This window comes from Pyxicephalus adspersus, chromosome 5 (assembly GCF_032062135.1).
Source record: "Pyxicephalus adspersus chromosome 5, UCB_Pads_2.0, whole genome shotgun sequence".
NCBI lineage: Eukaryota > Metazoa > Chordata > Amphibia > Anura > Pyxicephalidae > Pyxicephalus > Pyxicephalus adspersus.
Window position 1 is genome coordinate 111626977 of NC_092862.1, and position 27282 is coordinate 111654258.

General features: G+C 36.1%; 1 protein-coding gene across 3 annotated transcripts in view; it reads left to right on the forward strand.

Annotated features, from left to right (window-relative positions):
* The window catches only part of RFTN1 (raftlin, lipid raft linker 1), a 205602-nt gene that overhangs the window by 112866 nt on the left and 65454 nt on the right, over nt 1-27282 (forward strand). For all 3 annotated transcript variants that reach the window (XM_072412447.1, XM_072412446.1, XM_072412448.1), the window contains exon 4: nt 13457-13565. In XM_072412447.1, the coding sequence (XP_072268548.1) occupies nt 13457-13565 (109 nt within the window). The remainder of the gene's footprint in view (nt 1-13456; nt 13566-27282) is intronic.

A 27282-nucleotide genomic window follows, 5' to 3' on the forward strand; every position in this document is an offset into this window, starting at 1 on the left:
AAACTAGAATAAAATTTAGACATGCCATTTTATTTGTCCATTCTGTACTGCATTTATTGTGCACAGAAATCATTTTACATCAGTGACAGCAGTAAAAAATAATTCTGTACCCATATGGTTTTACAGATGCTTCAGAATGGTTCGCTTTAACAAAATAATGTTTTATCTGTCTGATGAACACCATCATCATCATTATTACCAGCAGGGTACCTAATGCACATCATCAACCAAAACAGCATGAGATTCACTCCAACCCAGATGTCACCAGGAGGCTAGGATTCTGCAATGAAGGCAGGACCGCACTGATTTATTTTATTGATGTTGCTTCTAATAAGGAATGCACTTGTATTTGAGGTTAAATTCTACAGTGACCAACACAGACATACATAATTTAAGTGGTAGAGTCTCTTAATATTTTAACAGCTATGATGCCCATTTAAATAGATGTAGTATGGATTTTGGTGTTAATGCCAGAAGTTACAGCAAAAGGCCGACATTTAAATTAGGGAGAATTGTTTTTGTAGATGTTCCTGGAATGTCTCTCTCCTGCCTATGCTTTTTCTGGTAATTTTTGAATTTACACAACAACCTCTTCGTCGATAAGTACTTGTTAACCCTATGTATGTTTTGGTGGTTGGACAAATAGCAGGGGGTTCTGAACTACGGCAGGCTGGACATTTGGGGGCCTATCTGAATTGTTCAGTTTGCAATTTGCACCTGGGGAAGGGTAAGGGGAATTTAGCAATATATCAGTCTCTGCACTGGCCCTTTTTAGCTGGGTTCACCACCCGGAACTTTTCAGTAACCATCTGACTGTTTTTGGGTGGTTACTGAAAAGTTGGGTGACAGTACAGGGGCTACCACTCGCCTATAGCTTCTACCCACCCAGCTTAAAATAATCCAGGGAGAATACTGTGCATTATATTGTCCATTACTGGGCAGAACTCTATTCTCCTCCTTTTCTGCAAGGTGAACAAAACCTAATTTGGAAAGATGCAGTTCACACACATACATTGCTAAATTTGGTTATGTGCATAAATTAAAGTGGAATTTAAGTTCTATTGCAATCATATAAATAAATTCCACTTCTATCAAAACAAATGGTGTTCATTGCCATTCAGTTTTTTTTCCCTAAAGTAGCCACGGCCTATAGAAGAGCCTGCAATGTAGGATCCTCCTTCTCTTTGAGTAAACAGAGATCTCCTTGCCGAGGTCTGACCTGCTCCTAATTAGTTTTACCTATAGCTATGCAATCAACAAGCTCATACTCTCCTCTGATTAATTGATTTTGATGCACTAGGACTTGATTTACTGTATTTAAATGTGAAATTGAATTGGAGTTTCATGTAAGATAAATTATTAATAATAAGAGCAACAAAGTAAATGCTAGTCATCCCAAAATCAATATTTCAGATATAAGTAATGTCTAGTGATCTGTACCACTATATCTTGGCACTCTAGTGGAATAACCCTCGTAATTTTGTGATCTGTTCTCACCTACCTTGGCAATAAACTCCTTCTACTTGTATAAAGTATGTACAGCTATCTGAAGAAAAAAAATCTTTATAGCCACTTCAGCATTTAATTCTGTGCCCACAGCAAACCTAAATTCCACTCTTATCACATATTGTCCTCTCAAAACCTAAATTCCATTCTTATCACCTTTTTTTTCATTATGTAAAAGGTTTAGCCACCCTGTTATATAAAGTAAAAAATGTGGTCCACTTTAGGCGATTGGTTCCATGTCCTCTGTTATAGGTGCATTGTACTTTGTAAAGGACATTTTATTAAAAGGGGGGAAGTATAGAAAATCATATTTTACAAACATTAAATGTCTTTAAAAATACCAAAATATAAAAGATCGAAAAAGAATATATGGGAGAAACAGACTGTTTATAGGTAAGCTGGCTTTCAGTGTCCACTAAACAGATGTGTCCTCTCCTGTGCCATCTGTTTCCTCGGGGTATTTTAATTAAATTATTTGCATTAACACTACTGTACTGTTTTATTACTGGTCTGATCATTTATTCTGCTGAAACAGAATAAAACAGAAGAAAGTTTATGTTCTATAAAGTGAAAAAGAACAAATGTGATTGCATAACTTAGTCACTACACATTTACCAAATTGCTCATCTTCAATGTTTTATCCTTAAATTTGCTTTGTATTTATTAATATATGTATATAATTTATAATGTAATAATGTAAATAAAGAATGTGAAAATACATTAGTTCTGAGACAGCCATTGCTATGCTTCATGCTGTGCACTGTCCTCCGTTCACCTCAGTGTATGAGTAATGTACATTATCATTAATTTCATCTTACCAGTGATTGGTGATCGCTCAGGGTTGGCGTTAAGGAAAGTGCCATCTATCCCTGTACCTTGGAATCTTGATGGATAGTTAAATGAGGCCTAACAATCCAATAAAGACATCTATAGCACAAGATTTTTATATCACATTTATTACAGTATTGCATTCAGCCAGTATAAAAGTGATAACACTAGTATACTGTAATGTATGTGTTGTTAATGAGAAACAGTTAAATATACAATATACGATAGCACGGGTCCTTCCCACGATCCAGTCCTGCGTCGTCCTGGGACTCCTCTTAGTCCCGGCGCTGAGGCAGTGCCAAGCTCCTCCATCTTCATTCTTCCCGTCCGTCTTCTTCTTAAGCTAGGTACACCCTTCCAATAATTATCGTTAGAAAACGAACGATTACAACCGATCAACGATTTTGCACGATTTTATTTGAACAATCGTATTGTGCACAATTCTGTACATGCTGTAACGATACAATCGTTCAAATATAATCAATAGTGTATACATGCTAGATACAATCATTTGAACAATGCAGGGAGTGACATGTAAAAGAGAAAGTGTATTGCAGAAACATGCACGATCACTGAACGACCATACACACGATAGATAGCGAATGATAGTCGTCCAATCAGATCCGCAGTGACGGCTGTTCATTTCCAACCACAATCCTGGTTTGTTGGGGTTGTTGGTCACCTTTTTAGTGAATGGTTTCTAGGCAATTGGTCGTTCGTCGTTTGTTTCCAACGATAATTATTGGAAGTGTGTACGCAGCTTAAGTTCTTCTGTGATCACACTGCGCTTGCGTACATATACAAAGATATAAATTATCTATATATATATAACATCTATTCATTTTTAGTTAATAAAGCTGTATATTAAAAGGTACAAATCCCCATGGAAAAGAAGTAGAAGTGACTTTCTACAAGGAACATAAAGGGTAAAATACTTGTGTATGAACTCAAGGTACTCCCTACCCAGCCTATGAGAGCAGGAGAATTTAGGGCCATTTCAGACCAACAGTGAATGCAAGAGGCTCAATCTCTCACATTCAAGTGAATTGCTTTTGGCTGCTTTATTACTTTTAGAAAAGCTGCCGCCTTGTGCAAATGTGTTACCCTTGCTGCGATTTGCCTTTCCCAGGAGCACAGCAGCAATTTGCTACACTCCTGAGAGCTGACAACCATAGATATAAAAGGGCCCATAGAGTAGGCCCAAGCATAAGTTTTGAATCTACATCATGGAATCTAAAGATTGAGCACTCTAAGTTGAACCCTACCTTATGGCACTGAAAGCACCTACATTCATTGCCCTTACTGCTCGGTCAGCGTGTGCCTTTAATAAAGCGTATTGCATATTGTTTTACAGACTTGCCAGCTAAGCTACATCATTTTTCAGAACACAAAAATGTGAAATTGCACTGGATGCCCAGAGGGGTGTATTGCAAAAATAATGGTAAACAAGAGTTGCTTTTCAAGGGGTGTGAAACTTGGTAAGCTTCTACAGCATATTGCATTTCTCAGTGCCTGATCTCGCCCTGTCATTGGGAGTTTATTCTCATCAGCTTTTATCATTCCCAGCTGTTTTCATGTATTACATATGGATTCCCTGTGTTTGCAGTTTTATTGCTGTTTATCCTTTTTCCTACTTTTCTCTTAGCCCCTTGGGTGCCGCCTGTCTCCGGGATACAAGGCATCAGCAAAGTACTTGTATTCCTCCCGGTCCATTTAGAAGCATTCATGAAATGGGAACTATCCTCACAAACAGGGTGTAGAGAAATAACAGGTCATTTTCCGTTGCGATATTGGTGGCAAATGAGTCGTTAAAGTCGCGCCTTAATACAACAGGGCAATGAATCAGACTTCTCATCAGACCTTCCCTGCTTCCAGTGCAAACATATTAACACAGATTTTTTGTAATACACAGAGCTCAGTGATTTGTCTTCTTTTGATCAGTTAGAGTGGAATAATGTGTTATTAACAGTTCCAGTGTGTAGTTCTAAAAAAGTAATATTTTTCAAGCTGTGCACAGATTGGATTATTACCAGCCGAGAATTGAATTGCATTCTAGTTTAGGAGTGTCAGGAGTGACATCACGTGATGAATGTCAAAATCTGAATGTATAGCCTAGGATGTAACTATATTGCTGAATTTTCCATTTATAAACCATTATAAATGCTTAAATGGGAATCCATTTTTTTGGTTTATTTTGTTACTTTTTTTTTATTTTCATGTTTATTTCAAAGTCTCTTTGAATGATCTCATCACCTGTTGTGTCCCCAGGGTAGGAAGTAAGAAGAAATTCCCATGACTACGTTGTCAACATTTTTACAAAAGTGGAGTGTGAGAACTTTGTAAAGATTTGTTTGGTTTTCTTTTTAAAGATTTCTCCTAACTTTGCATCTCCATGTGACAGAAAGTTATAGGAAATCTTCCCAAAGGGAAAATTGCATTAAAGAGAGATATTTGTAGAGTCTGGCATTAAAAATGTTGTAGTCCCATAAATGTTGTTTTAAATTTATTAAAAAGGGGTAGCTACGCATAGTTAGTTGAGACACATCAATATGCAGTTGTGATGACATCATTATTTGTTGCACCATGATGTTATTGTGCAGAAAAACAAGGTAATTGTACCAGAAACCATTGAAAGTCATTGGGCCCTCTGGGCCCTCCAGTAACATGGGCCTGGTGACAGTTGTGATTTGTGAGACCACTCTTCTGACAATACTTCTCATATTTCTTTAAATTTTAAACACAACTGAAGCATGCAGCTAAACCTGTCAGCATCCCTAGGACAGTTTTGTCCTTCAAAATAACCCAGATGTGGAGTGGAATACTAATCAAGCCAGGAAGAGATTCGCTGTGCATTAACTTGCCCATAGTTATTAGCTCAAGCCATTACAATTTGTAATAACAAAGAAATGAAACAGACGTTTGGATCGTGGCCGACGCTCACGGTAAAGATTATTGTGCGGTGTTATGTGAGTTCATTATTTGGAGCTTCCTTATAATATCTTGCACCTTTCAAACCCAATAATCCTTCTCACTAGATAAAACCGCTGGGCTGTCAGCTTCTCAGCTAATTAATTGTGCCAGGGGCATGTCAACATAAAACTGACAATTTGTGCTTTAGACTTTGTTTTGTATTTTATTTGCTTTACTTTTATGTTTTGCCCAAACCGGGCTCCCAGGGTATTTCTTGTGTTCTGCATAAATAAATGTTTCATTGACTTTGCTAAAGGTTTTCATTACCCGAAACTTAAAATGTACTTCTTTTTCCTTGTGGATCTCTGTATGTATGTTTTTGGTGGATTGAGTGGTTTTTTCACAGTTCTTAAAGTAGATGCCCATTCATCTGGCAACACTTTAGAACAATTTGATGGACATTTTGTGTCTTATCTGCATACACTACTGAATGCACAGTTATGACATATTTTTTAAAACACTTATGTTAGTTTTCTTGCCACATAAACATGCGTGTTTGTGTGTGTGTGTGTGTGTGTGTGTGTGTGTGTATATATATATATATATATATATATATGTGTGTGTGTGTGTGTGTGTGTGTGTGTATATATATATATATATATATATATATATATAACCTGAGTATAGAATGAGTTTCTATCTTTATTTTTTATATATTGACAGCTTTTTATTCAGGTTTTCATTCTGTCCACATTTTTTTTTATTCTGTCTTCTGTCTGTCTCTTGACTTTATCTTAAGAAAGAGTTTTCCCTTCACCTTTGTTTTTCAAAATATTCTGCTTATCTTCTATTTTCTCTCATTATGGACATTCTTTAGTATCTAATTTAATGGTAATTTTGCCCATTTCCCCTTCTTCAATAGTAAATTCTTTCACCAGTGCTGAAACATTTTAATAATAGACTTACAATGTTCTCCTTAACCACATTTTTTGGGTTGTGATCAGTGCTTTGGGGTATTTAGATGTTGGGGAAGTTGGGGGTGCTACTGCTAGGTGCTTAGGTGCTAGTTGGATACATTGTTGGGGAAGTTAGTATGGGCATTTGTGTCTTTTATGGGGGCAAGCATAGTGCTCATCCTTTTTTGAGACACCTTGGACTATTTAGAATCCCTCTTGATGATATAAGACACACATAAGCCACTCCTAAAGAAGCAGATCTCTGCTGCAAGACTCATGGAGTAAACCATTACTCTTCCACAATGGTATACTCATTTTTTTGGAAACATTGAGCCTGATTTATTAAAGCTCTCCAAGGCTGGAGAAGTGACACTTTTATCAGTGAAGCTGGGTGACCCAGCAAATCTGGAATGGATCTGGTCCAGGATTGAAAACATTTGCTAATCAATAGCAAATAACTCTTAGGAAAACCATTTTCAGGTTTGTTGAATGACCCAGCTTCACTAATGAAATTGTATCCTCTCCAGCCTTGGAGAGCCTTAATAAATCAGCCCAATAATTTTCCTGGAATGCATCACCATTTATTCTAATAAAGAAATTATGTGCTAAGAATAGCATGAGCTATGTTCTCTCATTTACCTCCCTCTGGCCTTTGCCAACACACCTAAGGCCTTGGGGTGAAGGAGACACTCTGCCCGCTGTTGTACCTAGGATCAGTCTCTGTATTGCCAGACCTGAGGGTAATGTTGTCCTACATTTTAGCTTTGAGCTTGTACAAAAACTGTCAAATATGTTATATATTTAGCAACAAGAATGCAAATTATAACATGTGTCCCTATTAGTAACTATGAATTATTTTTGGAACGGTAGGAATTTTAAGTTTAATAGATAACATTTTTATACTGTCCCAGTTCTGTCATATGGCAATGAATCCTGACTCAGACACAAATGTTCTGTCATGTTATTTAAATAGTTGTTGCCCACCCACATCCTTGCCTGAGAGGTTTGCATGTATGCAGATTGGAAATATGTTGGTACCATATTTGATGGTATTTTTTAAAAATAGGTCTTGTTTGAGATATATATATATATATATGAATATTTTTGTGTTTGGGTTTTTTCATGTTTTACAGCTAAAGTGGACTACTCAGTAATGGTAGAAATATATTCAGCAATCATTAAAAAACGTTATCTTTTATCATTAGGGAGGAGTAGTTAGAGATATTAAAGACTTGTACTGTAACTGTTACACATTACATATGGTATACCTAGCCTGCATTCTTTTTTAACACCCCCACATCAAAGTGAAAGGGGTAAAACAAAAGGGTATTTGTAATATGATGTGGGAAAAAAACAAACCTGGCAACCAGGACAATAGGCCGGATTTATTAAAGCTGTCCAAGGCTGGGGAGGATACACTTTTATCAGTGAAGCTGGGTGACCCAGGAAATTTGGAATGGATCCTGTCCAGAATTCAAACATTTGCTAACAAATAGCAAATTACTTTTAAGAAATACATTCCAGGTTTGCTGGATCACCCAGCTTCACTGATGAAAGTGTATCCTCTCCAGCCTTGGAGAGCTTTAATAAATCAGACCAAATATGTGAAACGTACATGGGCCAATACGCTGAAAGAAAACTGGCATGATGATATACAAATACCACATACTGTTCTGATAAAAAATGATGCATAGACATTATGTGTAACTTTTGAAAACTGAAATCTTTCTCATTATATACAGTGGGCATTTTCTTTTTTTCTTTTCTAATTTTAAAGAAATATCATAAAGATTGATGATCTTCCTAAATTTTTTAATAATGAAGGGTCATTAGACTTTCACCCAACCATTGTACACTGGATAGTTTATAGGCACAAAACAATGTGCCAGCATGTTCAGGGTTACTAGTATGTTCATACCAGCATGTGTAAAGTTTTTAGCATGCAAAGGGTCGCCAGTATGTTCATAGTTACTTTGAGTTTCCACCCCTTCCATCATCATCATTATTGTTGTAAGTGGTCTTATGTACCTGAACATTCAGCCAGCCCCATTCTGATTTCTCTCTCCCAGAGAACTATACTTAATCTGTTGGCAAGATACAACTCTACTCTGCAATGTCAATATGGTGCTTTGGGATTCCCACCTGCAGCAAGAAATATCAAAGTCATGGATGCCAGTCATTTTCTTTGGATCTTAATGAAGTGGAAGTGAAGTGGCAAGATCCAGATCATTATAGAGCATTAAGTGCATTTATCCTTGTTCACATTAATAAACCCTGTTCTATATTACAGAAAAAATTGCAATATCTGCCCATTCTCACAATGAGTATCAAATCCATATAGTGCTGACATACTCCACTCCTTATTAAAAAACTCTCAGAAAATGTTCCCCAGTTTCAGAGTATTTTGCATCTTTTCTCTTTTTCACTCTTCTCTTACACATTGTATTGAGCCTGAAACTCATAGCATGGTTCACCACATTTGGATACTTTGGCCCACTTTCTAACAACTTAAAATAAGTTAAACTAGTAATTGGGTGCTACAAACATGACTTGTCTGTTTCATATTTCTTCATTCCTTTGCTTGGATTTAAAAATAACACCTTGAAAAAGCAACATAATTAACACTTCCACTTTCTCACAGGGGCTGCTGCCTTTGGGATCTGAAGGTTAGATTGATTATGTAAATGTTAAATGTAATTATTGTAGGCTTAGCCTTGGGGGAAAAGCATGTGTATTAATTTAACCAAACATTTTCCTGATATAGGGGGTTTCATTCAACATAGTAATTTGATGCAAAGCAATGATTGCAAAAAAAAACGTCATGTCAATGGATTAAGTACTCAATGCTAACCTACCCTGGATATAGGTTTAAATCATTTATACCTGCCTGAAGATAGCATGTATTATATGGCTATTATTCATAAGCTTTCACAGTGTAAATACTACATACCTGGGGGATGGACTTCCAGGGCATTGCTAGGGTGTAACACCTAGAAGTGACAACTTTGAATTTGCAAGGTTAATTTAGTAGGGTAAATATAATGACTAGTGTACGTTAATTGTTTTCATTTTTGGTGTTTAAGTTTTGGTGCAGTAAATTGTGTCTGTACTGTAATATTAGCATTCTTGCTGGTGGCTAATTGGAAAAAATATAGTGTGCCATTCAGGAAACTATGGAAATTGTACTCTTTCATTGTTATAGGCCCAAATTACCAGGGTATCCTAAATATTTGTATTGGGGAATACCTTTGGATTGTATGTGTAGATGATTCACCAAGAACACAGGTAGAATACAGTATGTGTTTTTTACATAAACTGGGACTTAGGCTATGTACACACGTCAATTCTTGCCTGATACATACAATTATGCTTGTCTCGGGCGAGAATATGACATGTGTACAGCGGTCGCACAACATTGTTCATGGATCCATCAGGACAGATCCATGAACACCGATGGGAATGACAGCTATACCAGTCAACTGGAGAGAGCACAGGTGCCTCTCACTCGTCCTCCCACCTCCCCTCTTTTTGAAAAAAATGGGCGATGTGTGTACAGCGCTTGTTCATTCATCTGTTACTCTTTTTCGCTGGAAATGATCAAAAAAGATAGTTTCCAGCAACGAAAATGGCACGTGTTTACACTGGCTTACTGGGTTAGAAATGTGTAATTGTGGCCTGGAAATTTTGGAGTATTAGTTGAATAGCAGTAGGTCAAAAAAAGTGACGCCATCTGAAATGATGGCACAGTGGGCACTCCCGCCATTTGTGCCATGTCAGCCCAACAGTGGGTGTTCCCTCAAAGCACATGGATAAGACAAGAGGGATTATTATTATTATTATTATTAATATTATTATTTTTATTATTATTAATAAACATGATTGTTAAAGCACCAACATATTACGCAGTGCTGTACTTTAAATAGGGGTTGCTTATGACAGACAGATACAGACAGTGACACAGGAGGAGGAGAGGACCCTGCCCCGAAGAGCTTACAATCTAGAAGATGGGGGTAGTATCATACAATAAGAGGGATACCGATCATGTAGTTCTGAATCAGAAAACCATCGTCCTTAGAGTTGGTACTTTCAAAACGCATCAACAATGGCAGTTCAAATACTTCCATTTTAACAGGTTTTCATGAAAATATGTACTGATAACATATGATGGCTGCTATTGAACACTTGACCACAGACCTGGAACAAGTATGAACAAAAAGAGTTTTTCATGACTGAACTGGGTCAGTGTTGAAACCAAAGACTTTCAGTCAATTAGCATTTTTAGAAGGAGGTGAGCAATGGCAGCCTATATATTATTCTCAGCATGTTATCTTTCATTTGGTGAGCAGCATTCACACCCAAGACCTGGAGATAGGTTTAAATTGTAATGGGCCGAGCACTGGGATTATGTAGTGACCGAATGACCTGCAGAACCAAAACATCGAATGAGGTTTTATATCCTACTGCAAACCTAAAATATAATGGAGCTGAACTTAGCAGTTCAATTCATTTTCCATATTATCATATTCATATTATCATATGCAGTTCTCTTTTCACTTGGTATGTGACTACACTTAGTCATCATCCTAACCCAGGCCTTACAGAGACATTCACATTCCCTTAAAATGAATGTATTGTCCCTAGTAGGCAAAGTAACATGATCCTTTAGAAAAATCACCATTAACTGGCTTTTCTTCTTCTGCAATGTCCAAATCCACTGCTAGAGCCCAGAAATGCCCAGTAAATCCAGGTAAAATTGAAAATTTAAGCAATTCCTTTCCTAATATTTTTCCTTTAATAAAAAAAAAGCACTGTATGATGTCCCATATAAAACAGACTAGTTACTATGCAATTGCTGATTATATTTTTAGAGTCAAGGTCCAACGCTGTAATCTTTATACTTGATTCAATGATTAATGAATACCCATTACAAACAAAAGCATAAAGCAAGTGTCCTACAACTAATATTCACATGCTTGATTAGGTCAGAGACTTGGCAAGTAGTCAAGAAAGAACAGGGATTTCGGCTCTGGAACTTTTGTCCTCAAAAACAAGTAATCCATGGCAGCCCCCATATCCCTTTCCAGACAGGTTATTTTTATAAATAGAAGCTGCCTATGGCACATTGCAAAAGTTTTCCATTAGATGTATTCCTGAACATGGCAAGTAAACAATTGAAAATTCGGGTAAATGGACACTAGCATAGCTTGTCACATATGCCATTATTGTATCAGAATGCCTGTGATTAACTTGCATCCAAAAAGGTTGCCTGCAGCAGTTATCCCTCCAAAGAGGTCATTAGAACCGCAGGCAGGAGCCGTGAGACATATCTAGTGAATACACATCAGTATATGGAGCTGCCTGCAGCACAATGAAATGAAAATTATTCTTACATTTCATGTGAGCACTCAGCGGGACTTTCAGGCATGTAACCTGTTAGACGGCATCCGCTTCGGTCTCCTGTTAGGCTCCACACAAAGACAAATAATGCGATTATACTGGAGCGTAATCTTCCATGATTAAAAACAGACTCACTAGAGATGTTCATTGTGTTTGCTCCCTTTGTCAGCTCTAAACTTTATTTTTTTCTTCCCTTCTTTATGCTGTATAATTACATTTCTTTATTCATTTACACTGTAAGTACTGATGTACCTTCTTTTTCTGTGCAGCTTTGGAGAAAAAAAAAACAGAAAAGAAAACAATGATGACTGATTAATAAAATAAATTGGGGACTATTCAAGGTTGAATTGTGTTCACAAACAGGAACTGCTGACAATGCATTTTGGAGCAAAACAGTTAACAAATAAACAAAGCTTTCACAACACAAACAATGTTCAATTAAAGAAGATGACTTTTTTTATAAACTTTATTTATAGACACAGAAAAGACAATGTACAAAATAACAACCAAAATATTATCAGAAGAGCACAAAGCCAGAGTAAAAGAGAACAAACAATACCAGGCTCAAGATTAGTGTTACAAAGATCGGGGCGTAAAAAAAAAAAACAGCAATATACAAAAATCGTAGCAAGTATCAACAGTGCTACATAGTACAGTGGTATCACATCATGTGTGCCCGTTCCTTGTTGTATAAGAATTAACTGATTAACAAAATCACGTCATGTCTGACTGTGTCCTCCATTTTCTAAAATTTTCCTTTTGCCAAACAATACTCCAGAAGATGACTTTTAAATTGATTTGGGGGGCTCTGAGTGAATAATTTTGGTGTATCATTTTTGCATTTATTGGCAGTTTTGATAAAAATGAAATCATATACCCAAACTAAAATACATAAGCTACATAAAAAGGAGTATGCATTTTACTAGTGTGTGCCAAGGGGCATACAACCAGAAGGTACCTTGTAACATATAGCAGTATAATAGCAAAGAACATTATTTTGTCATAACAGGTATACTTTGAAATAAACATGCCCCAGGTATTGCCACAAACATTGGTAATTATCTTAAAAGAACCATTAAAGAACATTCTGCATTTAATTATTTGCTATTAGGATTTGTTATTGGTAATATGCCAACATATTGCACAGTGCTGAGCAGTAAATAGGGGTAGGAAATGACTAACCTACAGGTGATAATAAATAAAACGGAAGAAGCAATGGGCCCTGTCCAATAGAGTTTACAATATAAGAGGTGTGAGTTCCTATAATTTCTCTACTTCTATCGTAGAACTTAGCTTATCTTCTTATCCCCAATTTTACCTTTGAACTATTCATGACATTGTCTGTTTTTTAACTAGTGACAGGAAGGGAAAGTTTCGGATTGAAGATGAGTATTTCCTATTTTAATTTTTATTAGGAATACAATATTAATTTGGTATTAAGGGCTCCACTGTAAATAGGTTCCCATAATGAATGTTTTACAGATTTCTGAGATGGTTACGGCAAGTGATTATGCAGTCTGGCTTCAGATTTAGAAGAAGTTAAATTCTGCCTGCCTGGATGAAAACAGATAGTCATGTGCATGAAGAAATGTAAAGAATTAGCTTTTTTTCTTACTGCAATGTAATATAAAATAAATAGTAAGTACATTAACCATACAAGTTTAATAAAACAAAAATATTTCTTTCTCACATGAGAGACTAAGGACAATAATAACATTGAGAAGCAATGGGTTAGGAGCCCATCAAGAAGAACATTTTGATGTGTGTTAATGTGATCTAAGAATCATTCTCAGGCCACCTAAAAAGTAGTTAAACATTTATTATTTTCTAAAGCATAACATATCTCATTTCTCTTTTAGAAATTCAACGTGTGATGGAAGCAATGAAGAATACAGCTTGGAAATGGAACACTGCTTGTCTCCAGACCAACTCGTAGACCAAAAGCTGATACCTGACCTAGTGAAGAGGGCAAGTAACACTATCTTTTTTAATTTACTTATAATTGCATACATTGAATTTTATTCAGGTCAGATTCCAGCAGCTTGTTTATTCTTCATAAATATAGCAAAGTGTAACAGTGAGAACCTTGTTATAAAGTCATGCAGTTATGAATCATTCAGCATGACAAAACTACAGATGAAATAGATGACCATGAAAAGGAAAAAATTTGGTTTGTGAGTTTATTGTAATGATTTGTACCTTTAGGTGGATATGGAATGTTTTTGCCTCCCAGGGTGGATCATTCAGGTAAAGTGGGACTCGTCTATGCTTGTCATGGAAAAGACTTTTAAAATTTTTAGGTATGGGAAATTGGGGTAATTTTTACCTACACTATAGCAAGATGTTCTGTGATTAGCCAAGGAGAGAGGAGGCTAAGCAAATGAGACTGTCTGCGCTAACTTAGAGCTACAGCACTCATATGAAACCACAGGCATAATACGATTTCCTATAATATTGTGAAATTTACCAGTGGAGCTTTGCCACATTAGTGTATATGGTACAAATGCAAATTTTGACTTTCTGTGCTTACCTGTTACCTTTCTGCTTCCACAGCCTAAATTATAATAGGTGGGTGGGGTAAAGCCAGGCTTTGAAAGTACTATTCAAGTATTGCATATAAATTAAAGCAGAACTGTACTGTAAAAAATTGCAACTAGGCAGGTTGTTAATTGCTGAAGGGACAGGTGATGTCCCTTCTTCAGTAAAACAAACATACCTGTTTGTTTGCAATCCTTTCTCTCATGTGCCCATGTGGAGCTCCGGGCTCCCCAGGAATGATTTAACTCCTCCGTGCATGCGCAGGAGTTAGGTCATTCCGACCTGGGCATGATCCTTCCTTAAAAATGCAAACTCTTTTGCTTCTTTCAATCCTTTCTGTATTGTACATTGAGCTATACATTAGCAGCTCAGTGTACAATCCCATCATACCCCGCTGCTAGAAATGAATGTTCTCCTTAATGCGCATCCTCAGGCATCTCTCTCCTCATTCCGGCCTGACCAATCAAGTTCAAAGATCCCAAACCCAAAAGAGGACCAGATAAAGACAGGTTTATCGTACCTCACCTTGTTTATTTAACTCAAGTTTTGTGAGGTATGACCCAATCTGGCTGGCAAGTTGGACATGTTTGGGCACAAAGACAATTTGTAAGTTTTGTATTTAACACAATCATTTTCTGTTACTACATACCTGCCACCAAACTGAACTTTCTATTTTCTTTGTAAATAAAAGTAGAAAATAGAAGTCAGTAATTTATAGTTTTTTTATCATTATTCTTGTCCCAATCTTATTCCAATTCTGAGAAATGTCGTTTGTAGTTTTTCTTTATAATTATATTTTTCAATTTGCTATGTAGGCTTTGATTTTAAGTGTTTTAATCTCCGGAGCTAGGGCTAAATAACTCCTTGAACAGCCTTGGAGAATGGGCACAATTACACCTATGAAATAGTAATTTAACAGTCAGTAGCTTGGCTTGTATTTGGGCTTTTTCCTGCATATGGCAAATCACTACATACCTCTTCTACTGTGATTGACATATTCATGTATCTCAATGGCAAAAAAAAAAAAATTAAAGGACTTTTTGCCTGAGTTATTTTGGTATCCATTTATGTCTATTGTAAGATGAAAAACCATTAAGGAGTGAGTCAGTCTGCAAGGTACAAAATGTAGAATGAAAAATGTCGACTGTTTGACCTTCACAACCAGCTTCTTGTTACACAAACTTATTAGAATAGTAAAGCTTTATTTGTTGGAAATGTTAACATTTTGACTAAAATGGGGATTTCAAAAGCAATGATAAGCTCCCCCCTGCTGTCTAACTGCATGTTTTTAATTTCATATTATTCACAGAAACACCGTTAGAATTGGGATACATTAAGATGAAAAAAGTTTAGCTGGAAATAGAAAATCTACTTAGCGATAAAAAAAGGGATCTTGAGAAAAGGAGTGGGCTTTATAAAGTTCTATAAGCCGCTGTGAATGTGCAGTCTTCCATAATAAAGTGTAAAAATGTTAATGATAGTTTTAATTTGCAGGAAAAATGTTAGTGTCATCATATCAGCTCTCATAGATTATTTTTTAGACTTGTGTTTCGTGCCTGCATACAGGTAGAGAAGTACACACTGATCTCATTCTAATTAGAACAGATTGCTGGTTAGGCGTAAGGACAAATATAACTGGAATTCAAAACACATGCTGCTTTTCAGTGTGCTGTTCTGATGCATAATCAACTGGTGCCAAATCAGTCTTCTAGAAGAAACACTCTGGTGGTCAATAAAGGGCCCTAGTGCACTGGTGATCAGTAGGAAGAATGTTACTTATATTAGTGCTCAGTGGTGATATGCCACCTTACTCTGGTAGTCAGTGAAGTGTCCTAGTGCACTGGTCCAAATGCCTTCTCATTGGTGGTCATTGGAAATAATGCATTTCTTATATTTGTGGACAGTGTAAAAAATTATTTTCTTACAGAAAGATTGTTGATATCAGTGGTAGCTTGTCCGAGAGTCAGAAATTGTTCATGGCTCAACTATGGAAAGCCTCAAGTGGAGGAAGACTGATCTAGACTTTCAGATGGAAATCATCCATGAGGAACACCAAACAAAAAGAAAAAACCTGACCATGTATTTAAATATTTTTTACTAAATAAAAAAGAAAAAAGCTTTAGATACAGAATATTCTTTACCATGATGTAAAAGAACACTTTTTTTTAGAGTTATGACACACATACATACAAATACTGATACTGTGTACTGTAATATATATATATATATATATATATATACGGTATATATTACATACATATATATGTGTGTGTTAATAAATGGACAATACTGCGTTTACCATGAACACACGAGCCCACAATCTGGAGAACAGTAAATGTGTTGTACTTACAATTGGTCAGTTGTTATCTTTCATATTTCCACCTACAGAGCAGGAAAATGACAAATGGTTTGTGACTGTTTTCTGTAAGAAACACTTATATGTAATTCCAAATTTACTGACTACTCATTATATTGTAAGGGAACTGAAGTAGAACTAATCATGACTGGCCTGGAAAAATTGGGATATATGCAGGCATAAGTCCTGCCTGGGCATGTTCTTTTTCAAAACTAATAGTAATGCAGAGAGAGTATGTTCTAAATGTTATTGGCTTTGAAGTTGTTGCACCCAATTTCAATCCAATATTATAGAGAGATGGATACTTCAAGCTTATCTTGCTTATCCTTTCATTCCCCCAGGCTCACAGTAAATTAGGTTCCTCAGCTTTATGGTGTAGATGCTTCTACCTAAATACTTCAATGTGTAATATAAAAATATATATTTAAATATTAGCTTTTGCTTCTTATGAAGCTGGTGTCATTTATATTTGGCAGATTTACATCATTTTCATTTGCAGTGATGTAATAAAATATGAATATTGTTGATATTAGTATACCATGGTATGATGTCAACACCTGTATTAATGCCTGAAATATATTTTCTTATCTTTAGGCAGCTGTCATCAAAAATCATGATAGTGGTCACTTCAGTGGCCAGAGAATTGAACCCTAATGCACAGTTGTTAGTATATTGTGGCTTGAATAGTATCTCTAAATTGCCGACTTCCCTTAACATCCGGAGACCATTTCTAAACCATAAAACAGTCATGGTTTAATGTTATAAATTGCCTCATCCCTATGTACATTGAATAAATCGGCAACCTAAGTTACATATGGGACTTTCACAACATACTGTCAGGTTAAAATCAAGGAACAAACCACTTCTTCAATAAAAGGTACAATTTGTTATGAAGACATTGTAGTGATTTCCATCCAATAAAAAAAAAACCTTTTGGTAACAGTGAAGTCATAAAGTCTTTACATGCTTAAGCTCAATTCGTTTTGCAGATCAATTATTTCCACCTCAGCTGGAGTATCAAAGGACAGACAAATCAACAATAATCATTCTTCAACAACATAAATACCAATTCAATAAAACAGTACATTATGTAATCATACAGACATGTAAATATATTTACATCATAGAAGTCCCATCAATATAAACAATCCCATTTATTCCCTTATCCATGATCATTAATACTCATGGGCCTGATTTATTAAAGCTCACCAAGGCTGGAGAGGATACACTTTCATCAGTAAAGCTGGGTGATCCAGGAAACCTGCAATGATGTCTTGAATGTCCAGGATTAAGGACATTTGCTAGCAAATAGCAAATTACTTTGAAGAAATCAATTCCAGGTTTGCTAAATCACCCAGCTTCACTGTTGAAAATGTATCCTCTCCAACCTTGGAGAGATATAATAAATCGGGCCGTGTATGGAATATACAGAGGGAGAAGGGATAACCAGCAACCAACGTAAAAAACAAACTGAGATCATTCCTATGTGACTAAGTACACATACTTGGGTAATATAGGTAAATATAAAGTGGTTAGAGGTGGTCCTAACAAACACTTTGTTCTGAATGGATAGTAACATTTGTGTGAGGAAGGAATCAGAAAAAAGCTTACTATGAAGTCTATGGCAGGAAAAATATGGTTACTCCAAAATCTGTTATTACTCTGAAAATTGTGCACCTGACACAGGCAGACTAAACTTGTTTTTCATACCAAGGTTCATTGGAACCCTATGTTTCCTTTACAGGTTGCTATGGATTCTTTGAGCAAGTAGCTGTTTTTTCCTCTCATGCCAGGTACAACTGACACTGTTTTTTTTTTGACAATGATTTTTTTGTGGTTATCTGCAGAGATGCCAATCTTCCTGCTGATCACCCTTTAATGGATTGTGAGTTTTGAATGACCTGCAAGTTATTTTAAGAGTTCTCCTATGTTAAAAAGATTGAGAAAACTGTAGGATGTAATACATGTACAAATCCACAAAAAGTTAATCATAGTCAAAGGACAATATTGACACAACCAGGAGCAGGATGACCATTGATATGAAAGGAAATAAATTATTTCCAAACAGCTTTTGTCCTTGTTTTGAACTCAATGAATAAGACCAACTGGGATGTTGGGATGTCACAACCCAAGTTCTGTTGCAAGCTGTACATGACCCAATCATCCCTACAGGATGATGCAATCATCCATGTTGTGGTTGCATTTATGAATATTGCAAACTTTTGTGTTTAAGTAAAGATGTGACCTTTCCCATTAATTTTCTAAATGCTTGTGTGGAAGAAAAATGTTCAAACAATTAAATTTCCACAGATGTACTGCAACAGTTGCCAATATAACATCATAGTTTAGGTAAACCATCATAGTCTGAATAAATATGACCAACAATTTTAGGTTTGGTTTACGAATTTAAACTTTGTTATTGGTTAGATCTTATTTCCTCAGCAATAGAAGTCTAAGCAGATTGCATTCTTGCAGATCATACATCATACTGTGAACAAAGACTGTCAAGAGATCACTGATCTCTATATCAAGTCTGGCGCTGAAATAAATCTCAATTACTAACATACCATTTAAAATTTTAAATTGAATATTTAAAACATGTAAATAAACCTGTGTATGAAAAATGTGATCTTGTAAAATGTAACTTTTCTTGTTAATATGGAAGAAAATTCCTGTGGTTAACCTCATGTAGAATGTCTTAGGTTCTCGTAACAGAGACAAGCAACCACAGCATTGGAGAATGGAATATTGGGTCTTTAACCTATCAGATGCTGGTCACTGCAGAATTCACAATTCTTGGTACTCAACCTATAGTTTCTGCAAAATGTAAAGATTAAAGTAACACAGCTGTGCTTAATTAAAATGAAATGCATTTTGTAATAAAATCAATCAGTCAATTTTAATAAAAGATTACATATAAATAACCCTATTGGTTAAATCACTCCTGTGAAAAATACAAATGGTATTATGGAGTGTGATCTACAAGATGTTTTCTGCCAGTGTCTTCATATTCCATTGAAGGGTTAAACTTATATCCAACATTTGGACAATCGCTTGTATGTAATATATTTACTAATTGGCTCTCTTTTGTCATGTTATAGTATTTCACAACCCATTAGTTTATGTATTTTAACCACTTATACCCCTATTCTTGTTTTATCCCACCTTGCAGAAAGTGAGAAAATTCCAAAAGTGTTACTTAAGGGCTTGTTTAGACCTGAGGCTTTTTCCTCAACCTTCAAAAGTGCTTGGAAAAAACAGTTGACATTGGTTCGAATAGGTACATTTATTTTTTTTATTTGACAGGCAACAGCATTTCCATTTGGTTTTCTAGACGCTCAATGCAATGTCCTGGGGCAGTTTGCCACCTCCTTAGACTTGAATAGAAAGTGTTTGGCATTTGCAACTGACTCATCCTCTTATCAATGTTGTTTACCCCTCATTTAAAAATAATATTGTTTGGAATGAATAGGTAAACATTTGTAACCATTCCTCCTGTATGTTCAGTTTATCTATATTGAACCGATGTGTCTGGGGAGATATCGGAGTCTGGCACCTTCTTTTTCACCCTCTTTTTAATATACAGTTTGTTGATAAATTGTGCCGGACCTGCGCCCATATTTTGTAGAATGGGTTAAATCCTGTTGTGCCTGATCTTCTAGACCAGAGGCATCAGGATTTCTGTCCTATTAATGTGTGTCTGGGTTCCACATTTACTAAATCAAATTATAGTGATTTCAATTCTAAATATATCTGAAGTGCAGCGGCTTCCTGGGGGCGAAAAAAGGTCACTCATGAAGCTGGGCTGGAATTGAGGTACTTTTGAAAGGACAGAGTTACTTAGAAGATCATAAAGTACCGGGAAAATGTCTTAGCGCAGCTTTCCCGCTGAAACAAAGCAAAAAAATACAATAACGGCTGATTAGTAAAGTAATTGAGGAGAAATTGATAGTGTCGCTATTGAAACCACTCAAATTTCACAATGAAAACAATGAAACTAACATTTTTATATATTCTTGACAACGTCTCCACTTTTGCGTTCATAAAATGTTTACAAATGAGCCCCATGATTTCGGTTTGGCCTGTAAAATGTGTGAATGAAAACTACAGGTTCATAATCATTTTAATACAAGATTTTACATTTTCTGATTTTGCTCCTAACAGCTGGTATATAAATTTACATCATAATAAATGTTTTTCACTTTTATCCTCTTACTCATTACATACAGTTCGGTTACATTATTAATTCATTTTTACCAACATTTTATTGGTATTACTTATGTATTACTGGTATTAAATGGACTCGACATTTACTTTTTGCAACTTTAGTAGTTGCATACTGGTGAGCTTCATAATGTGATCCCCTCCATTGCTGTGACCTTCACCATCTCCTCCTTCAGTCTTCACCGAGTTATTTTCCTGGTTGTAAATTTTAGCTTCTTTCAGATTTGCAATTGACTTCAGACTTGTGGATGATTGCAGCGATTAGTAGCAGGCTCAACCACAGTCCCAACTGCTCCCATTTAAGTGAATAGGAGCTATTGGGAACCATATTGTGTAAATGTTTGCACACATGTGGTAGATCGCTGGTTAGTAAGGCTGCGTACATACGTGCAATAATTATCCTTGGAAACAAACGACTAAAGACCGATCATCCGATAATTGTTAACAGAAAAAGTCAACAACGACTGGCCAACGACACCAATGAACGAGGAATGTCGCTGAAAACGAAGGAACATCTCGGCAGATCGGATTAGGCGACGATCGTTTACTATCTATTTTGTGTACGGTCGTTCAGAGATCGTGGGTTGTTCTGTTATACACTTTCACCTGTACATGTCACTTTCTGCATCGTTCAAACAATCGTATCTAATGTGTGTACATTAATGGTGGATTATATTCGAACGATCATATCATTACAGCATGAACAGTATTGTGAACAATATGATTGTTCAATATATTCGTGAATAAACAACAATTATTGCACGTGTGTACGTAGCCTTACTGAAAGTAAAAAGTCACTTTTGGATACCTGTTTGCTTTTCCCGCCCTGAAGAAATAACAGCCCCTGAACTGCAAGGCAACTGAATCCAAATTCATCAACCTGCTGTGCAGTTTGCTGTTGCTTGGCGCATAGCAGTAGTTTTCCAGCCTGGGAGCAGCTAACAGTGCTCTTATACACTTTAAATCTAAAAGAAAGTTAAATTAGAGAGCCAGGATTCTGTAATACTTTGCGGATGCCTGTGAGCACTTTTTATTTTTTTTTACTAAGTTCAGCTCTAAGAGTAGTAAACTTTTTTTGTTACTTTTTACCTATTTATTTTTTTAAAGCAATATATAAGTCTGTGTTTAGTAGTTGGAAATGTTTTCTAGAAATTGGATCTCTGTACTGTGTTAGCTGTAACAAGCAGAGACTTTCAATCTCCTAGTTCATTATAGACTTAACTGACCTCATGTTGATGGAAAATGTTGGCTGAGATAGAGTTATTCCCTTTAACTGAATTTAATATAACACAGTTCCAGTGGACACTGATATATTATTGCTGTGAAATGCCTGCTTCTATACTTTTTTTCTGTTTATTATCGGTTGCTTTATCAGTATCTGCACTATTTTATCACTGTAAGACAGTCGATCTTGTGTGTGTTTTTATACAACTTTAAAGTTATGATTTTGAATGGAAAAGCACATCTGTGGACTGTTCTTAGAAGTTATCTGACAAGCGTTACCTTGGTGCAAGCCCTAACATTTAATCTGTGTTAAAGGGCATTTCGTGTGCTTTGAACAGGAGGAAGGAGTCCTACCGAATGAATTATATTTTGTGCTCTGAATTTCCTCTGAAGTCAGAGCTTCAAATAAGATGCTTGTTATGGATGATTGGAACTGAGATTAGCTGTGCAGTAAACAACATGGTGCAGCCCTGTAAAGGGTAAAAATAAGCTCATGAATTTATAAGTAAATCTAAGGGAAAAGGGTGTAAGGGTGTCAAATAGTACTGTTCATTTTTTATCTACACTGCCAAAATGACAGCCACATATGTGTGTATAGTATATAGAGTTGTACTGATTATTTATGTCTACACACATTTTTGCTTTAATACAGAAATATAATAAAGCTTTTGTTAGAAATCTTGTCTGATCTCTATTGTTTTCAATTTGCCAAAAACAAAACAAAAAAAACATTGCCATTGGTGTCTCCAGTACCTGTCCGCCATTATTATTATTATTATATTATTATTATCATTATTAATAAACAGTATTTATATAGCACCAACATATTACGCAGCGCTGTACATTAAATAGGGATTGCAAATGACAGACAGATACAGACAGTGACACAGGAGGAGGAGGGGACCCTGCCCCGAAGAGCTTACAATCCAAGAGGTGGGGAAGCAGCATGCAATACATTTAACTCCAATAACAACTGTAAATAATGTTCAGGTCTCAGGGAACCTGTACTAAAACAAGTTTTTGGTAGGTCACTTGGATAAAAGCCTCTTAAATTGATGGCCAATGAACAGAATGCTCTGCTACAAAAAATGGAAATACAACCTTTATAAATACCTAAATACCATTCAAATCATACAACTGGTTCCACCAAGCTGTGTTGGCCCAAATCAGGCATCATCAAATGGAAGATCAATCAGCCACAGTTCAAGGAACCCCCCAGCGTCTGAAAGTACCCTGTTTTAGGACGGCTGTTAAACCTCCTTAATACTTTTGTTTGATGTATTATATTTTTTAAATTAAATCCTATATTTCTCATCTCAAATGCTTCGGTTAGAACAGTAGAAAAACAAGGAGCATTGGAAGGTACAGAAAGGACCTTTATTGTATAGTATTCCTTATGACAGTTTCACAGGAACCATGCGAATGGTCTACAGTCAACCCTATTTCATGTACTGCGTAATATTTTGGCACTATATAAATTATTTTTATTAATAATAATAATAATAATATTAATATAATAATAATAATACAGTCCTCATCATAGCCATTGTAGAATTCATCCGTCTACATATGGATCTTGATCCTGAAAGGTGGTCTACTCAGTGCACCTGGAAAAACCAAGTGTTAGTCCCATTTAGTTGTCTGTCATTGAGAATGGTTTAGTGAATATCCTTAGTAATACCAAAGCTTTCCAGGATTACAGAGACAACCCATAGTGATGTGTAGGCTATCTAGAAGTAAAAAAAAAGTCTTGGACACTCACAAAATAGGTTTCTGTACATTTGTTGATAAACTCGATAAAACACCAAATAACGTGCCCATGGCTCTTGGACTTTTTTTGAGACCTAATAAAACAAAATTTCCCAGAATGCATTATTTGTTGTTTTATCAAGTTTATCAACGAATGTAACCTTAATCATGGACATGAGCTCACTACTGTCAGATAACCTACAGCCCTACATGGAGGAACCCCTGAAATACCTTTCAGGTCTTAGGGAACCCCTGCTGTAATTACTATGTTCATAACTCCTATGAGAGTGATGGTCATTGGTAACACTGCCTCTTACCTTGGTGGCCAGCGTTAGGAATTTCACCCTTACAGATAGCCAAAAAAATAATTAGTTTCAGTGATAACTGGCCTGGGAGGCACAAATTGCTCATTGCTTGAGAAAAGCAAGTTCTGGAGAAACACTGACCTACAGCAGTGGTCCCTAACCTTTTGCAGCTTGCGGACCACTGAATCTTCGGACTCCAAACCAGTACTGAGAGTGGGCAGAATGTGTCGAGACACACAACCCGCCCACCGCCCTAAGCCTGCGATCCAAACAGGAGACGTGGTCCATGGCTCTTGCCGGTGCGGCCCCCCCCAAGCGGGGTTCTTCCCCTGACCCCACTGGGGAGTGCATAGGCTAGAGCCGTGGACCACCGCTGGTCACCTGTCAGACCACTGGATGGGGGGTTGGGGACTTCTGACCTACAGTATATACCACTACTAGGTGACTCTGCAAATCAAATTATTTAGCAAGTTTTTCATGTAGCAAAGACTTTCAATTTTCTGCTCTTGTCAGTCAACCATTATTGATTTGCTGCTTTCTATCCAGTCCCAAGCTGGGAGGAGGGACAAGACCTGTAAAGGTTAATGTACAGCGCTGCATAATATGTTAGAGCTAAATAAATACTGTTTAATATTATTTTTATTATTAATATTATTATTATTATTAATAATAATAATAATAATAATAATAATAATAATATACTAATAATATTAATAATAAAAATAATGCCTAACTGCAAAAGTAGTCCTCTCCCTTATCTGATAGGGATGTGTGGTAAAGCTTTGTAATGCTCTGGACCAGATTGACAGAAACCTACAATTCTTTGTTGGTTACAACACCTCACTGACATATTTTATCAGCTGTTTGCCTGGAGTTCATCAATTCCAAAATGTATTTTAATTATTTTTTTACCTTTAAAGTTTAAAAAATAATGTCATGATTTTTTTTTTCATTTCTTCCTTTTTAATAAAGTGATAATATGCGGCTTTTTAGATACAAACAGAGATTGGAGGATTATTTCTTTACATGATTATTTCAAAGGATTGTTTAATATTATGATTTTGTGACATCTTTTGTGTAATAAAAATGCTGTTTAAATGTAATTTAACCTGCCACTCATTTAAATGCCAATGCCATATGCTATTCAGAGAGGCAGGTAGAATACATTAGGACTTGCTAATGTGTCTTAAAGCGAATATTTAAAACAAAGCGTTCCATTCACGCGGCAATACCACAAGCTTATTTAATCAGTGCAGGCGGCAAGTCATTAATTAATTTATTTATTAATTTGTTAGCTCATTTATGGCCTCCATCTGTTACGTTATTATGTAACATTTAACATCTATAATTATAACTGGGAAAAATAAGAAATAACCGGTCCCTTTGTACATGGAAAGCAGAAAAAAAAAATGGAGCTGGGTTGACAACTCTCTGTTCTCTGACTCACTAGAGGAGATAATCAGATCCCACAAATAGAAGCAGTCCCTTCTGTTACTGCTGTATTACATACACTTCCATCAGCAAAATTATACAGCCATTCAACTTGTTCAAGGGCTCAGAAAATTGTATTTATTTACTGTGCTTCGCTATACCACCACCTGACCATTGGAAAGGATCACAAGTGCCTGGGGGAAAATCCATAATGCACTTCCAGCAGCTATATCAAGACGTGTAAAGTAGCATGATTGTGAATTTACACATTGCTGGATTGTTTTAAATGGTGTGGATGTTTGTCAGATAATATGTGTAGAAATCAAAATTTACACATATGTCTGCAGGTTCATACGTGGATACCATACCTTTTTCTATGGAATTATGTTAACAAAATCCAAACTAGAAAGTATCTTATCTGTTTTAATTTACTGCTACCATTCTCTTATGATGTGCATTTTAGATTATCCTCATTGAAAGTTATACAAGGTAATGTAGTGTTGAAGTGGATACTGTTATTGTTGTATCCTTCGCTGTAAATGCACTTTCTTCTTTTCCTGTAAATTAATTCCAAATAACTCTTTTTAAGGTACATCAAACCCCAAGATACAGATATTCACATATCTCCCATTATGATTGACTCATTTATCCTCCTAATTTCTTTCTACTCCTACCCTCCAGTATTTACATTGCATGCTGATGAGCAGGTATTATTATTATTATTATTAATAATAATAATAATAATAATAATAATAACAAACAGTATTTATTTAGCGCCATCATATTACGCAGTACTGTACATTAAATAGGGGTTGAAAATGAAAGACAGATACAGACAGTGACACAGGAGGAGGGGAGGTATCTTTTCTAATTTCTGTCCTATTAGTTTAGCAATAGAAACATTAGGCCAATCACAATGTTATCTACTGTACAGCAGCAATTTACCAGTGTTGCTGTTTCATGATTGATAAAAGAGAACTAAGGACTATAGATGAACAGCTTGAAGGCTGGAGATAACAAAGACAATTGGGTTCCTGGTGTGTTGTATGGTATATTAGAAGAAAAGTATTTTATTTTGCTGAGGCTTTGTGCATCCATAGAGTTTTCTATCTTCAGTAAGCCCAACCCACCTCCTTTCTGCTCTAATTTCCAGTGTTTTCTCTCCTTTGGAGAATGGTCCCTGTTTCATGTCAGCAGTTCCAGGGGCTTCCACTACACATTCAGGTTTATACCCACTTGAATTAAGGGCTACTTCCCTCTCTGCTGTGCTGCATTCTACCCCCAATATGTGTTGCAGTGATACAGTCTCTTCTTGTTTGTTTCCAGATTCTTTTGTTTTCATTTTGGAATACATTAATGGAATATAAATACTTTAAAGTGACTGTATATCCCCCCCAAAATAATGCAGAAATTCATCTCTTTACAAACAGAGGAAAGGCAGTTTACACATAGCATCAATGCAAATACATGCAAACACACAATAAGAAGAGACCGACGAAGATGCATTCACTCACACTGCATCAGTACAGACACAATAATTATGCACACACACACACTGCATCAGGACAGACACATAGGGTCTGATTTATTAAGGCTCTCCAAGGCTGGAGAGGATACACTTTCATCAATGAAGCTGGGAGATCCACAAATCCTGAAATAGAGCTGGTGCAAGATTCAAAACATTTGCTAGCCAATAGCAAACAACTTTAAAGAAATCTATTCCAGGTTTGCTGGATCACCCAGCTTCACTGATGAAAGCGTATCCTCTGCAGCCTTGGAGAGCTTTAATTAATCTGGCCCACAGTCAGGAGAAACTAACCTAGATGCACAAACATATATATCGTCATCCCCAAAGTTT